Raw genomic sequence first — 16,727 nt, 5'->3', positions numbered from 1 at the left:
CTCCCGTGCTTCCCTGTCAGCCCTGGGATTCTAGTTACTTATTACCCCATCCAGCTGTTAAGTGTTACCTTTGAAATACGTTGTAACCCTTGAGCAGACTTCCCCAGACCCCGCCACTCTTGAGTCGGTCTACTTTGGGGAAGGTCTTCTGAGTTACTGTTACCTCTCACTTACTCCTTGGCCCGCTTTAGAGGGTGGTTTGAATTCAAATCGCAAGTCGTCTTCAGGCCAATTGAAGTAATGCACACATGTGTATTGGGCTTCTTGTTACCGTTCCTTCTTGTGCCATCCTTGTTTGTCTACTCATTAATTCAGTTGGCCAACCTTTCTTCCCAGCAGCCTTTGTGAACTTGGTACTGGTATCTGTACCATTTTCTAGGTGTTTCTCCAATTATACATATGAAGAGGATACTACCTTAGCCTATATGACCCAAACGCACGAAGCATACAGTAGCAGTCTGCAGCACATGATGCTTCTACATCCATAGTTTTACTTTGCTACACTGATAAGCTTTCAAAATCCAAATGTATTTGACAGTAGTTAGCATCTGGCAAGTCATTTTCCATGTCTGCAGAACCCTAAAAGAAGCCGAGTCCTCCCCCCCCCCCCCAAGTGTGGTTCCTGTTACTAGCTCTGTGTGACTGAGGGAGGGATAAGCTATGTTCTGAATCCTCACTGCCGAAGCTGGGGAGATTTCCTTTTAGGCTGGCTTCCATGAACACAGCGTGGGTGCCTGGAGGAAATCTCCGTCTTTCATCTGATAAATGTGTCAGGAGCATCTTGCGCTAGATAAGTGAGGCCTGGCCGTCCAGAGAGCACAGGATGGAAGGGAAAAGGAATTAGCAAGATGAAAGCCAGCACATCCATCACATGGGAAAGACACGGGACACCAGGGGCCAGCCAGGTCCTCTGAGTGGGCAAGTCCGGGAAAACAGGAGGGAAGACGGCACAGCTCGCTCTCGCCAGAATCCGAATGTAACCTCGGTTTGTGTGTTTTTGTTTAGATACAGACATGGTCATTATTTACCTGTCAGGGGGCATCACATCAAAGGACTCCTCGGAAGAAGATAAAAAGGCAACCCTCCGCGTCATCAACGAAGAAAACGGCTTTCTGAACAACTCCGTAATGATTCTTACCTATGCCCTCATGAACGGTAGGCAGTGTTTCGCGATTTCCCTTTCAGATGAAAGTTCCCTCTAGGCTTAGCTGCCTTCAAAAGAGGGAAAGAGACTTATACCCGAGCTTTGATAGAGCTGTCGGGCGAGGGAGACACCAGCAACTCTTTCATACCCGGTGCTGGGATGCGGGACTCCGCCTAGCCAACCGCAGCTTTCCTGTCTTTCCTCTACTTCTGTGGTCTGGCCGAGTTTTTCATCTGTCTCCTGTTTTTCAGTGCTCCTCCGTGTCCTAGGTCATCAGAGGTTTCGGTACTATAGGGAGGTTGATGCTCACGGCTCCCGTGAATTGCAGGAAGCCATAGTGCTGACCTAGGTTATTTCCGTTCTGCAGCCTCCCGTTATCCATCCAAAGAACCACACCCGAGCTTCCACCGTCTTCCTCAGCTGTCACCTGCGGATAGCAAGGACCTGCTTTGCAGGCCTGTGGAGAGGGTTAGCCTTTCTAGACCTCAAACCCTTGGAGCAGCCCTGGGGGATTGCCGGCTTTCATTAAAATGCTAGTTTCACCATTAAGTGTTGATAGATGGGTTTTAGAAAATTGGAATATTTGAAGAAACACTCCACATTTATTGTTCTGCTACCTGCCTGTCCTCCCGCATGTGCACAGCCCTGCTGTGTGCCTCTGCCATCTGGTGCCATCACACCTATTAGTATGTGGCCTTTCCTTCAGTGGCTCTTCCCTCTCGGGTCCTCAACCCTGAGCACTTGGGTGATGTCTTCCCTTGTGGCTGAGAGACAATGCTTTCATCCTGTAGCCAGTACCACATATGAGCTCTATGAAACCCTCGCCCTCCCGCAATTGGTTTAGGGACAATGTTTATCAGTTTGATGTGCTAAGAATTATGTGAAGAGTGTCCCCAACATGCAAATTCTAGGTATTGCCCTCAGGTTCTTACTCGGACCCTCTCAGGAGGGAGCCAGGAGTCTGTTATTCTGGACCACCCTGAGGGAGTGCAGGCGCACCAGCCAACTGCCACCTTCACCGTCACCATCCCCCAGCATAGACTCATGGCAGGACCCTTCATCTCTCTAGACCTCAACTTTTTGTTTTTCCTGGCAACGTCTCATGATGTAGCCCAGGCTAGTCTCAAACCTGAGACCCTGCCTCAGCCTCCTGAGCGCAGAGCTGGCCCGTGTGAGCCAGCTGACCTCTCTTTTATCTGCGAGGTGAGAATAGCAAGCGCTACTGCCCAGGGAGAGTATAAAAGCAACAGTTTGGCGTCGGTTGAAAATTAACAGAGAAGGGCTGGAGGGGAGGCTCTGAGGTCAAGAGTGATTGCAGCTCTTGCAAAGGACCTGAGTTCTGATCCCAGCACCCACCGTAGGCGGCTCCCAACACCTGGGACTCTAGTGCCAAAGGATCTAGCGCCCTCTTCTGACTTCTGTGGCCACCTACACACATGAACCTACAGACGCACACATACATAAATAAATGAAGAATTTTAAGTTAGCGTGGAGCCTGCTGCCTAAGAGATCCTGGGGAGAGGTGGCCAATGTTTCCTGTCACACATGGCGTAGCTAACAACGGAGAGCATCTCCATCATCTGGGGTCAGTCTCATTCAGCAGGGCATCCTGATACTCATGACTCCCACTGTGTAGACGTGGGTTCCCTCCTCTGTGGGCAGAGGGTGTCCTCTCTCTCCTGTCCCTTCACTTTTCCAAGAGTGTGACCCTCACAAGCGTGAGGCCTCTTACTGTTTGCATTGTGTTCTGAGCAGAGGAGCCCTCCACTTAGGGTGGGTGAAGATGGCTGCTTTTGCCTGAGCGTTTACCCATCCGGGTCATTCCGGGTTGCCTGATGATCTCCCTGCCATGGCTTAACTTCTCTCTCTCTCTCTCATGAGTGAGAAGGGAGGAAAATGAAATTCCCCAAGCCCCTGTGGCACCCACCACCTGCATGAGCTTCCTAGTCTTCAGAGAGCTCTCCCACTAAGGAGGACAGCTGAGTTAAAGGCAGGAGAGGATGGAGGAGACGGACCCCCAGCCAGTAATGGCTGCTGGTGTGTGGCAGACACTGAGTCAAAGCCCCAGTTATCACCTGTCGAGCAGTCAACCCCTCAGAGTCTTAGCTACACTTCCATTCCCATGACAGCTCCACACTTTAAACCTTCTGGCTAACTCCCGTCACCCACCCATAGCTCTTCAGTTTCTCTCGCCTGTCTCACCAGATACATCTAGTTCTTTGACTACTGTTCCTGGGGTAGACACTGGCCCTCAGTAGACCTGCCAAGAGCTCACATAGTGAAGCAGGGCCATCAGGAGACTTTGAAAGACATTCCCCCCACTCCCTGGAACCATTTTCCTCACTGTGGTCTTCCCATGGCTTTTGATTGCAGGGGTGTGAAAGTTAGAAAGAGCTGGATTATCTGAGGGATTTGGATGAGGCAGATCACCATGTTTGGAGTGATGAGAAAAAAAAACAAAAAAAAAGAAAGCTAGCAACTTAGAGTTCAGTCATCAGGTTTGCAGGGAAAGCTGAAAGCTGGGAACATTGGAGACAACTCATAAGTTGTGACACAGAAATCTCTGGAAGGTTGTTGACTTTTCATGGCCGTTGCTCTCAGTGAAATAGCTGGACAGCTTACCCGGGGTTGATGCTGGTGAGCAAGCCATTCGTTTGGGAAGGAAGCTCTCTGAAGACCGGAGAAAGTGGCTCAAACTGGAACATTATGATGTCTCTGTGTCTGTCTCTTGCCATCTCTCAGTCCACTCCGTAAAACTTGATTTTTTGGCATCTTTAATTTGTGAGGACACAGCAGAGAGGACTCTGGGAAATGTAGTTTCTAGTGTGCCCATCTTGGTGGATTTACTATCCAGTGTGTTTATTAATCTGCCATGGGTTGATCAAAAATTGCCGATAGTGTCGACAACGTAACCCTCCATCCCACGCTGTCTTGCCAGACCTAGCAAATATTCAGGTGTGTCGCTTGTTAACACTTTGGAAGTGGAGCAGTCCTGGATAAAGAAGAAATACATCTAGTGCCCAAGTTGTCTGCTTTCATTGTTTTACCTCTGTGAGCTTCTCTTGAGATGAGGGCAAAAATTAGCCATGTTTTTTACTCTAAAAGAGATCCCCTCACCCCTTAACCAGTCTATGCCAAGCAAAGGGAACAGTGGTCTGGTGTTCAAATGATTTGCCCCAGGAACTTTATGTCTTTCTTATCACCTTGAAGGTGTAGAGTGAAATTCAAGTTTGTCTAGATGTAATGTCTTTAGAAGAAATCAACCAGTCATGGTGGCACAGGCCTTTAACCCCAGCTCTCAGCAGGCAGAGGCAGAGAGACATCTCTGAGTTCAAGGCCAGCATTGGTCTACACAGTCAGAGTTACATAGTAAGACCCAGTCTCTGAATAAAAGGAAAAATTATAGATGATATGTTAGAGTTTGCTGCTACTTAGTAACTAGTAATGAACTTTGAATGTTAGAAATACACTCACTCCATAGATGAAAACAGCGTGGCATATTTATAGTAGGTGATCCGTGAGCGCTTCAGGTTCTTTTAACAATAGAAAAAAATAGCTCGTGGTTTGATGTGGAAATCTTCGAGAGCAGGAGACAGAATCCTTTGGAAGGGCAGTGGTGGAGTCTCACCAGCAACGGAAAGCTCTTGAGCTTGTTTACAGTGGTGCCCACGTGAGATCAGTTACTAATCCTTTTGACTGCATGCCAACAATAACAAACCAAAAAAAATTGGTTTATTAAATTTATTTTTGTACTATGGAATACAGATGTTGTAGAACAATACATCCCACTATGCCTAAATCTTTTTACAGAGTTTTCAATACCCCATAAATCTAAAAGATACACATTAAATAAATCAAATTTAGTATTATCCTAACAATATCAAGCATAAAGACATTTGTAATTAAATGAGCTTGAAGAAGAGGGTTTAGAAGCATTGCTAAATGCAGGCCATAATTCTTTTCATTTAGTTTCTTGAGTTTTTGGCGAGTGGTTTTACAGGCAAAGCAGGAATGAAATGGTAAAGGCCTTAGAGCTCTCCACAGGCCGTGCACTGCTGTAAATTAAATACAGACTTGTTAACTATTACTTTTGCTTTCAGATACTGAGTGCAGCAAAGCATTTAAATCTTATTATAATTAAATGTTTAGGACGAGCACATCCTTTGTTTCCCATGTGGTTTTCATCACTGCCTTTTGAAGAATTTCTTTGTGCTTTTGACTGAAGAAATGCCCTGTCTTGGCCTTTGGTTTGCAGTGGGAACTGGCATCTTCCTGGGTCCATAGATCCCCACAAAGACTTCTTGGACATTCCAAGACTTCGCCTATTTGGTTTTGGGTTTTGTTTTTTCAAGACAGGGTCTCCCTATGTAGCTCTGGCTATCATGGAAGTCACTATGTGGATGAAGCTTGTCTTGATAAACCTAGCACACCCCGCCCTCACCCTCCCGCCCTCACCCCCACCTCCAAGTGCTGAGATTAAAGGCCTGCACCACCACACCCTGTGCAAGGCCTCACTTGTATCTATAGTGGATCTAAATGGCAAACTGCTGCCTAACAATAACCAAGTTTTCCCCTTGTTTTTGATTACAGACGGGGTGACTGGTTTGAAGGAGCTGGCATTCCTTAGGGATCTGGCTGAACAGAACTCTGGGAAGTATGGCATCCAAGACCGGACAGCCTTGCCTGTGATTAAGGGCAGCATGATGGTGCTGAACCAGCTTAGCAACCTGGAGACCACAGTTGGCAGGTTCTACACCAACCTTCCCAACCGGATGATCGACGAGGCTGTCTTCAGCCTCCCCTTCTCTGACGAGATGGGGGATGGTAAGTGTCACAAGAATGTCCTACTATGGAAGAGGAATGGAAGGAGCAGGCAGAAAGGTGCACCCCTCCTGCTCCAACCCCACAAAGACGTATGCCTGCCACCTAACCTACAACACGTAATAACACGTAAACCCAGTGCTGCTTCCTCCCTGCTCCAGCCTCAAAGGATGTAACAGCATAGTTTCTGATGCAGCTTCCTGAGGAAGCTCCCTTAGTGGAGCTAAAGTGTCCCTGTGCATCACAACGCACAGGGAAACACAAAGAACTGGGTGTGTTCTTAGATCCCACGCTCCTTAAGTCCTTGTCCCAAGTAGTGCATGTCACCTTATTAATTCTCCATTTTGGTCATCTTCGGAAAGGGATAATAAATCAGTGAGTTTCTTAGGATGAATTCATACATGTACATGATTATATACAGATTAAGATGGAGGCCTACATGTACACATACACACATACATATCACCAGTGGCTGGCATACCACCCAATTTTGAGTGCCGCTCATTTCCCTTGTTTAATACACCATTTTTCTTTGCTCTTATCTACACCATCATACTGATGCCACGAGTACCCAGAACACAATGTTGAGCAAAGTGGTTTAACGGTCACGTGATTCAGTCACCTGACCTAGAAAGTGGGAATCCTTTCTGACCAGGTGATCATGAATAGTAATAGCAGTAATGTATATAAAGTGTTCATGCAATATGCCTGGCCAATAGTAGGTTGCTTCTCAGGAAAAATAATAATTTTTAATCTTCGCTTTTTAAATTTTTTTTAATTTTAAAGATTTTATTTCTATGAGTGTTTTGCTTGCATGCATGTCTACAGCATGAACATTCTGAAACTAGAGTGATAAACTTTATTGTGAGTCGCCATGTGAATGTTGAGAATTGAATCTGGGTCCTCTGCAAGAACAAGTACTTTTAACCACTGAGCCATCTTTCTAGGCCCTGTTTCTCTCTCTCTCTCTCTCTCTCTCTCTCTCTCTCTCTCTCTCTCTCTCTCTCTTTCTCCTTCATTCCTTCCTTCTTTCCTTTTTCCAAGTCAGGGTTTCTCTATGTAGCCCTGCCTGTCTTAAAACTTGCTCTGCAGACCAGGCTAGCCTCAGACTCAGAGATTCTCCTGCCTCTGCCCACTGAGTACTGGGATTAAAGGCGTGCACCACCACACTTGACTTACTCTTCATTTTCTTACCCTACCTTCCTTCCACATTCTTGACGAAGAAGGTTGAAAGAGGCAGATAATCACTAAGCAGACAAGCGGCATCCCAAACCTGGGTCTGGTTTTCCTGTTGACTGGGCTCTCTCACAGATACAGCCATAGATAATCACAGAAAACTCACTTGAAAGTTAGGAAGGGTAGGGAGGTTTTCTAGAAGCAGGGAGCATGCTCTCTTGATTTATTATATTCTGTGCATCTATGTTTGTGTGTGTGTGCATGTGTGTAGGGTGTACTCCTTTGTGAGTGCCGTGTGTGCACAGAAACCAGAGGTACATATCAGGTGTCTTCCTCAGTTCTCTCTATGCCCCACCCCAACCCCCAGTTTCTCTCTGAACCTAGAGTTGACCTAGACTGGCTGGCCAGCAAGCCCCCAGGATCTGCAGCTCTGGCACTAAGATTTCAGTCCTTCCATGGTGCTGAGGACTCAAATTCGGGTCCTCACGCTCGTGCGTCAAGCACTTTACTGGATGAGCCATCTCTCCAGCCCAGCGTATTCTTTTTCTAAAATAGAAGCATAAGAGCTGCTGTTTCTACCCTCCTTTTTCATTCTGAATGGGTCCACACATGTGTATAGTCTAGGGCAGAGCTTCTCAACCTTCCTGATACTGCGAATACAGCTCCCCATGTTGTGGGCACTCCAACCATAAATTTATTTTTGTTGCTACTTCATAACTGTAATTTTGCTACAGTTAAGAATCACAATGTGAATATCTATGTCTTCCAATGGTCTTAGGTGACCCCTGTCAAAGGGTCATTCAACCCCCAAGGGGGTCACAACCCACAGGTTGAGAACCAATTGTCTAGGAACTCCTACCTTTGGAATAGGCTAGTCCTCTTGATAGTGACAGAAACTTAAATGCACATTTATATATACATATTTATATATATATATATATATATATATATATATATATATATATATATATATATATACACCAACCAAGTGATGCTCCACACTATGGGGGGGTACACAAATCCCCTCAGTAAAATTTTACTGATAAGAAACAGATCAAGAAATCCTGTTCATATTGTGCGAAAGGAATAAAGACAGATGTGAAAATGCAATCCTTTAGGAACCCAGCGAAATAAGTCAGTTAGCTTACTAATCCCAAGCAGGTAGAGTGGGGCCCCTGCTGATATCTGCCCCTTCCATGAAAATGTTGAGCCACCTGCTTGTTGATGTCATCCAGATGTGAATCTGCAGGTCTTATTGCATGAAGCCTGTACAGGGGATGTCAGTCATTGGTTTGCACATCTGGTGACTCTCCGTACCGGTGTGTCACGTCTGTCACTTCTGTTGTGCTTTCAGTTGCCACAGCTTACTAGGTGACTCATCCTCTGACACCATGACTTGAGAACTTGAATGTAGAGAAATCAGTGTAGCTCTAACTAAAAAAAACCACTGTAGACCAACTATCATTTGATGAGTAGCATGGGGTATGGGTGTGTGTGTGTGTGTGTGTGTGTGTGTGTGTGTGTGTAATACATGTATGTATTTGCTGAACATACATTTAAAAAAAACCTTGCCTATATGTTTGAGATTCGAGTGGAGAGGGTAGTGTTTGGAGATTCTGTCGTTGTGTACATAGCTTAACATACACATTTGCCACTTTGGGATCAAGAGTCTTCTATCCAGAGGCTGGGAAATGACCCAGCAAAGTGCTTACCTGAGTTCAGGTCCCCTAAAACTCATGTACAATACCAGGAATGTGAAGCACCAAGGAATTACCTTGGTGCTGGTGCGAGCAGAGACAAGTATCTCCCTGGCCAGCTAATCTAGCCGATTTGGTGAGCACCAGGTGCTTCCTGGCCAGATAATCTAGCCAAAGTGGTGAGCTCCAGGTGCCCCCGGCCAGCTAATCTAGCCGAGTCTGTGAGCTCCCGGTTCTGTGAAAGACCTTGTCTCAGTTGTGCAACTGAGAAAGATACCTGACATTAACCTTGACTTCTGAGTGAGTGCACATGTGTACAAACACACAAACAGGTACACGCACACGTGCACACACAGATCAATTAATTGGTAACTAATTGATTTAATACAAAGAGTCTCGTGTACAAGCTAATAATGGAAAAGTAAATTTGAGGCTCTTTTTTTTCCTTTTTATTTGTTTTTGTAAAAAAGAAAACAAACTGTCTTTTTTCATTATCCATACCAATCCCAGTTCCTACTCCCTCCCCTCCTCTCATTCCCTCCACCTAACCCCCAACCCCCCATCCACACCTCAGAGAGAGGGTAAGGCACATTGCTTTGGGGAAGGTCCAAGGCTCTCCCTACTATATCTAGGCTGAGCAAGGTAAACATCCAAAGAGAATAGGTTCCCAAAAAGCCAGCACATGCAGTAGCGATAAATCCTGGTGCCACTGCCAGTGACCCCTCAGTCTGCCTCAGCCATGCAACTGTCAACCACATTCAGAGGGACTAGTTTGGTTCTATGCTTGTTCCTTCCCAATCTGGCTGGAGTTGGTGACGAGGCTCCTTTTTAAGACAGTTGTTTGTTTTGTTTTGTTTTTTTTTCATCATAGCCAGAGAGGTTAGAATACATTTGCATCTTGGTCACAGAGCATTGCTGTCAATCTTTACTCGTCTATGAAAATGATTTGCATCTTAGACAAAAGCCCAGGGAATATGACCTACGTTGGGACCTTTGTCTCTATACTAGCCCTCACGACACTGCCTCTACCTACATAACCCTTTGATCCAAGAAGGCCTGAACCCAAACCTCCTGTGAAGTGCGCAGTCAAGACTGTTACCTGTTGTTGCTGAGAAGCATTTTTAATGTGAACTGAACAGAGGGTCCTGGGACGATCAGAAGAGACCTCCTACCCCTATAGAATGACTTTCTACAAACTCTCCCAGGGTCATGGCTCCTTCTTCCTGCTAACTGATCCAGTTAGTTGATCTCTGCAACCGCAGCAATTCAACACACCTGGAGTATTGTCACCACCCACAATTCTCCGTGTAGCGGTCCATTCTTCTTCATAGACACCTTTAAGAGTTTCCAAATCCTTTTCCAAAATGTTCTAGAAGGGATTTGTGATAGGCTCCCGGAAAATAAAGATGCCTCCAGGTACAGGAAGGTACAACAAGATGGAGAAAAGCACATCATTCTTATGTTTTGAGATTTCTGTAGAGCCCCGAGATTGCAGCGGGACTAGAGATCAGAGCCGTTGCCTTGTCCCGGCTTCGTGAAGACATATCTATCGAGGCAGCGTGACCTCCTCTGCCACGCGGTGGAGGCAGGACAGTCTGGTGCCCAGACGGGTTCTTAGAGTTATGTCTGCTCCACTCCACACCCTGACTCTCCTGGGCTTTCCTCCTGCGTGTTCTTCCCTTCCCCTAGTTATCCTGTTGTCTCATGCGTCCCGTGAGCTAAGTATGATTTGTATAGTTTGAAATCTTGTTTCTGGAAAAGAAGTAGGAAAGAATGGGTATCTGAGAGGACATGGCTGACAAAGTCTACAGCATTGACTGTCTGGCCCGTCACACACCAGCGGGGGGCCTGGCCTCCATGACTAGAAAGGCATTCCTATGGAAATTTCATTTATTTCAACTATTCAGAGTTCCTTGTGGTCAGTTTCTTTACCTTCCTAACTCTTCCCCTCCTCCGTGTGATCAGTTTCTGTACCTTCCTAACTCTTCCCCTCCCCTGTCTTCAGGGTTTTCGATGCATTAATAAATTGTAATGTCTGTGTCTTTTATAAATCCCTTTCCCCAAATTTCTTGGTCCAGCATCCCCTAGGAATCAGTAAAACAGGTCCTCTCCTTCGTGTCCTGTCAGCATGGGCGGGTGACGGAGATTGTTTCCAGTGGCACACATATGTACAAAAGGAGTCCAGCTGGACTGGAACTCTAGGTTTTCCCGACTCCTTATCCAGTGGGTTCTTTGTTGTTTGTTTTCATTTTTGTTTGGTTTTCGACATGCTGCTGAATCTTCCCACTTCACACAGATTTGGCACTGTACTGTTTCCCGTTGATCCTCAGTGTGCTAGTTAGGGTTCCTACTGTTGGGAAGAGACACCGTGGCCATGGCTACTCTTCCAAAGGAAAACTTACAGTGTTCGAGGTTTAATCCATTATCACCATAACAGCAAGCATGGTGGCAACAGGAAGTGAACTAAGACACTGAGCAGTATCCTGAGCATAGAAAGTCTCAAAGCCCACGCCCACACTGCCTCCAACAAGGCCACACCCACTCCAACAAAGCCACACCTCCTAGTAGTGCATCTCCCTGTGAAATTATGAGGGCCAGTTACATTCAAACTAACACACCAAGTATTGTAGCTTAGATAGGAAGGTTAGAGGTATTAGGGGGGTGGGCAGGGAGATCACTCCTGTTTAAATTAACGGCGGCATCGCAAAGGACCCTCTTCCCTTCCTTTGTCTCACAGACTGCAGGGCAGTGCCCAGGACCTGGATCACAGGACCTGAGACCACTATCAGCCCTCATGCTTCCCCTGAGAACAGCCCCAGCCTTGGTCCAGCGTTTCCATGCTATCCTATGGTTCTGTTTTTAACCCACAGGTTTGATCATGACTGTGAGTAAACCCTGTTACTTCGGAAACCTCCTCCTGGGAATCGTAGGTGTGGACGTGAATCTGGCTTACATTCTTGAAGACGTGACGTATTACCAAGATTCTTTGGCTTCCTATACTTTTCTCATAGATGACAAAGGTAAGAAAGAATGCTTTCTTTTGCAACTTAAAAAAAAATAGTCTGTGGATATTTTTGCACTAATAAATAAAGTAATATAAAGACAGTTTTCAGGGAAGTTATGCCAATGGGATCGTGGGGCAGTGGAAATGTATCACGGTGATGGCAGAGTGAATTCACAATCCATGAGGTCACACTATGCTGGGTTGTGAGATCGTAGGTTTTTAATAACATCAAGAAGTTAGATTTGGTGGTGACTAATGCCTAGAATGGGGTTTAAATCGCATTTTGTTAGTATCCTTATCTTTAGACTCCCTGGCAGGAAGGTTTATATGTAATAGATTAGAACATTTAATAAAACGAAAACCAGAAAAACGAATGCCACCTAAATAGCCTCAATTAGGCATATGTTCAGTAATTTAAGAGCTCTTTCAACACTTCAGGAGTTTTATGAGAGCTCACATAAAACAGGTTGAGGTTTTATTGGACTACTAAGGCACAGATGAGGTTTTGAGCACTGGGCAGCCATCCCAGACGGTCCACAGTTCACACCAGTAATGGGCACGTTGCTTAGAACCAGCAGCCGGCATCTTCCTCCTGACATGTCTTGTTCTGTGATTTCAGGGTATACACTTATGCATCCGTCTCTTACCAGGCCATACTTACTCTCAGAACCCCCCCTCCATACTGACATCATACACTACGAAAATATCCCCAAGTTTGAATTGGTTCGGCAAAATATCCTAAGGTAAGAAAGGGGTGAGGGTTACGAGATTTCATGTGTCTTTTGCAATCAAATATGAGTGTTTGCTGTAAAGTATAAGACAACAAATTATTTTCTTGTTACCAAAAGTTTTCTGAGTAAGTTTTGCATACTGATAAGAGCCAAGGGCTGGGAGGTGGCTCTGTAGGCAAAAGTGTTTGCCATGCAGGTTTGGCAATCAAGTTTGAGCCCCAAAAGCACGTAAAAGTAGGAGAGAATTGACTCCATAGTTGTCCTCTAATCTACATACTTGCACCATGGTAACCATACACACACACACACACACACACACACACACACACATTGTGAATACATATACAATAACAATAAATAAAATTAAGTTACAAAACAATTTTTAAAGATGGGTAGCCAGGATTTTGTTTGCTTGTTATAACAGGGAAAGTCTCTCAAAATTATTTGGAGGCAATGTCTTGTCAATCAAGTTCTACCTTACATTGAATTTAATTGTAAAATAAGGCCTATGTTAACCTCACTTCCAGAAAGTACTCTGCGTAGACCAAACTGAGATGTGTTAGCAAAACAAAAGGTTGAGGTGAGGACCAGTAAACAGGTTGTCAGTGTAGTGTCCGGCAGCACGGTTTGTGCCGCGCGCTCTTAAGAGAAAGACAGATTGGATGTTTTCCAACTGTGATATGTTATTTTGGCAGATGGTAACCTATGGAGAAATGAATCTTTATGCCCATTGGTTGAAAATTAATAAGTGAGTGATTCGAGACAAGTCAGTCTCTGGAGATAATTAGCTGTGGGGGCAGGGTAGAGGCGAAGGATGGCTTTTAATGCAGAGTTGACACAGCGCGTTCACACAACTGAAAATCTCACATCGCGGCTTTCAAAGGGGATGAGTTTCAGTGCTGTTCAGAAGCAGGGGGTGGCCACCAACGCACAGCTTCTCGCTTGCCTTTAATTAAGTGCTTAATTTTTCTTTCTCGCCTGAGGCACTTAATTCTGGTTTTCCGCACAGCCTCCCTCTAGGCAGCCGGATTATCACGGTCCCTGTGAACTCGTCTCTGTCTTGGCACATAAACAAGCTGAGGGAGACTGGAAAGGAGGCCTACAACGTGAGCTACGCCTGGAAGATGGTGAGTGGAAGGGAGTCGTTCGGATTTGGCGGCCCGCAAAGTCCAGTTCAATGCTCTTCTCCCAGCAACCCTGGAGAACCTGGGTCAGCCTATGTGACTAGTCTGATTTGAAGGGACTGGGAAAGAAGACATTCCACAGATGGTTCATATTTTCCCCCCTTTCTTGTTTATAAAACCAGTAATTGTTCATGACAAAGAGATCAAATCATATAAAAGAATATAAAGGGGAGAAAACAGCTCCGCTCCTTCCTGCCCTTGACCCATTTCCCATCAGTAACCACTTCAACCCGTTTCCAGAATTTTTTCTGCACAAGCAAGTCTCTCTGTGTACACATGCATGAGATACATTAGTGATTGTATGGTTCACGTAGATAGACCAAAGCTTTTTAAATGATCTTCTTAAGCTTCATTTATCTATTTGTACATGTGTGGGCACATGATGTCCAAAGGACGCCTTGGGCAAGCTAGTTCTCTATTTCCACCGGGATAGCCCACGGGGCATCACGGGTGGCAGTAAGTGCCTTCACCTGTGAGCTAGCTACTGCGCTCATTATTTGAAAATATAGATCATCCCAGCAGTTTATTTGGTCTTCATTTTTATTGTCTTTGTTTTATAATTTGAACACAGATTGTGGAAATTAGGAGTTTAAAAAGAAGATATAAAAACATAAATGCCCTCTGAGATGCTCCAAAGAAACGAGGCCTTAGGGGTGTCTATCCTCAGCACTAGTGGATTGGCAGTATAGCCATGACTAGGGCACCCAGGGCTGCTTTGTGCTGTGAGCCCCGCTCAGACTCTGGACCTCAGAATCATAGAGAAGCAGAGGTCAACACTCTGTTTCTCTCCTTTCCTTTCTCAGCATGGCAAAACAGTATTGTTATAAGACCCAAGGTTCTATAACCAAAAGGCTAGATGTTCACTTTTATCCCCAAAGTTTAATTACTGAACTTAAAAATGCAGTCACGCTTGCTAGATGGAGGTGTCTGATGCTCAGTCTGTTGTTCATTTGTTCCTTTCAGAATTCCTCATTGGTCATTTAGTGCACGAAAGAGGGATAAATAAGAGTGATACAGGGAGCTGGAGAGATGGTTCAGAGGCTAAGAGCACGAGCTGTTCTTACAGAGGTCCTGAGTTCTGTCCCCAGGAACCACATGGTGGCTCACCACTTCTATAATGAGGCCTAGTGCCCTCTTCTGGTGTGCAGAGATACATGCAAACAGAACACGATATACACAATAAATAAGGCTTTAAAAGAAAAGTGATAAACAGGTAGAGAGATGGCTCAGCAGGTGAGAGCAGGAACAACACTTGAAAATGTCCTAAGTATAAATTCCCAGCACCCACTCTGGGCAGCTTGCAACTGTTTGTAATTCACCTACGAATAACCCCCCCACCCCCTCACACACACACACACTTAAATAGTCATCATAAAACCAGACTTTTGTGTCTAAATTCAGAGATTCCTTTCTTCTAGCATATTTGCTAGTACATTCTGATGAAAAGCTTTTCAGTTACATCCTGAGTGGTATCTGCATTAATAATTGTTGATATTTTCAAAAGAAATGCTGAAATCTGTGTGGCCTTTGGGCGGTAAACAGAACTTAGTGTCAATGTTTTTTGGAAAGAATTTCTCTCTCCTTGTTGGTAAATCCTGAGCTGTATCCTAAGTTCTGTAATTCAGGCAATCACATTAGGGGGAGATGTATCACCTCTCTCAGAGAGCTAAATTTGTCACAACAGGTGAAAAACTAAGAAGATAATGGGATTCGAAGCAAATTAAGCTTTGACCCAGCAATGAGAAAAAATGTCCCTAAGCTTCTTTATTTGGGTTGGGGGTTTAGCTGTTCACCTTGTCCCAAGGGGTAAAATGGATCTTTCTACTAATCTAAGAAAAGTCAGCTGTTACTGAGAAAAATTTAGTCAAATAGCTTAGTATCCACAGACACGGCAGACTGATGAATTCTTTTACTGAATTTGTCTGACTATAACTTGAGATTAAGTTATCAGTTTGAGAGATTGCTTTTCATAGTTAACCCAACTACTTTTGGAACTTGGGTATTTTTCTCTGACTGAATAAGCTACAGTCTATAAAGTTAGGTTCCAGTTATTCCGATAGGGTTCCCTTTTTTGGGGTGAGTGGAACTTGCAGCATAAGAAAAACTCATCCTCAAGGACGCCTATGTCAGCCTGAACAGTGAGGAAAAAGCAGATGCCGTTTAGAACACGCCATCAACTTTCTAATTCAGGGCATGAGAGAAGAGGATTAGATTTGCTAATCTAATTGAGGATGTTTGCCAGCAGTACTTGAAAGCAATTCCAGGAAGATGTAAATTGCTTCTGTTTAAAGATTCTGAAGCCATTCTCACAGACCCTGAGTTTAATTTAACTCTAACCTGCCTGGTTTAAAATGTCTCCATCACTACATCATCGGAGCCCTTTTTAAAAGACAGCATTGATTTTTAGTTCTGATGTAGCTGTCTCGCTCTCTGATTAATTTACAAGCCATCTTTTAATTGGACTCTTTGGGGCTGAGTCATCTGTCAACCAGGTATGGTGGCACACCAGTCTACCTGGGTCAATGTTTCTGTCCAGGAGAAGAGGGAAAGCGCTTGTTGTGTAACAAGGATGTCTTGAGTTGGAATTGCAGCATCCTATGAATCCAGGTGTGCATCTCTGTGGAAGACAGGAGAACACCCAGAGACTTCAAGGCAAGCTAGTTTCAAATCAGCAAGCTCCAAGGTCACTGAGTGATCCTGTTTCAAGAAATAGAGAAGTGACCAAGGAAGGCATTCCAATGTCAGCAACCTCTGATCTCTACATATGCCTGTGAGCACAGTCTCACACTCTTGAAGGCATGCATACATCACACACGTGCACGTGAGCACATACACATACACACACACACACACACACACACGCACACACACACCCATAATAATAAACAGGCTCTTTGCATCTTGCAATATATCAGACTTACACGCTTATGCACTGTTTAATGACAGCCCAAGAAAAACATCACGACATCA

General features: G+C 44.9%; 1 protein-coding gene across 1 annotated transcript in view; it reads left to right on the top strand.

Annotated features, from left to right (window-relative positions):
* Cachd1 (cache domain containing 1) overlaps positions 1–16,727 on the top strand; it is a 233,878-nt gene that overhangs the window by 181,194 nt on the left and 35,957 nt on the right. Inside the window, exons 8-12 of the mRNA XM_048453156.3 lie at positions 1,006–1,155; positions 5,735–5,968; positions 11,709–11,858; positions 12,462–12,585; positions 13,583–13,700. Of these exons, the coding sequence (XP_048309113.3) occupies positions 1,006–1,155; positions 5,735–5,968; positions 11,709–11,858; positions 12,462–12,585; positions 13,583–13,700 (776 nt within the window). The remainder of the gene's footprint in view (positions 1–1,005; positions 1,156–5,734; positions 5,969–11,708; positions 11,859–12,461; positions 12,586–13,582; positions 13,701–16,727) is intronic.

The sequence above is a fragment of the Myodes glareolus genome, chromosome 3 (genome assembly GCF_982192425.1).
Source record: "Myodes glareolus chromosome 3, mMyoGla1.1, whole genome shotgun sequence".
Taxonomy (NCBI): Eukaryota; Metazoa; Chordata; class Mammalia; order Rodentia; family Cricetidae; genus Myodes; species Myodes glareolus.
This window is presented reverse-complemented; position numbering and strand designations above follow the sequence as displayed.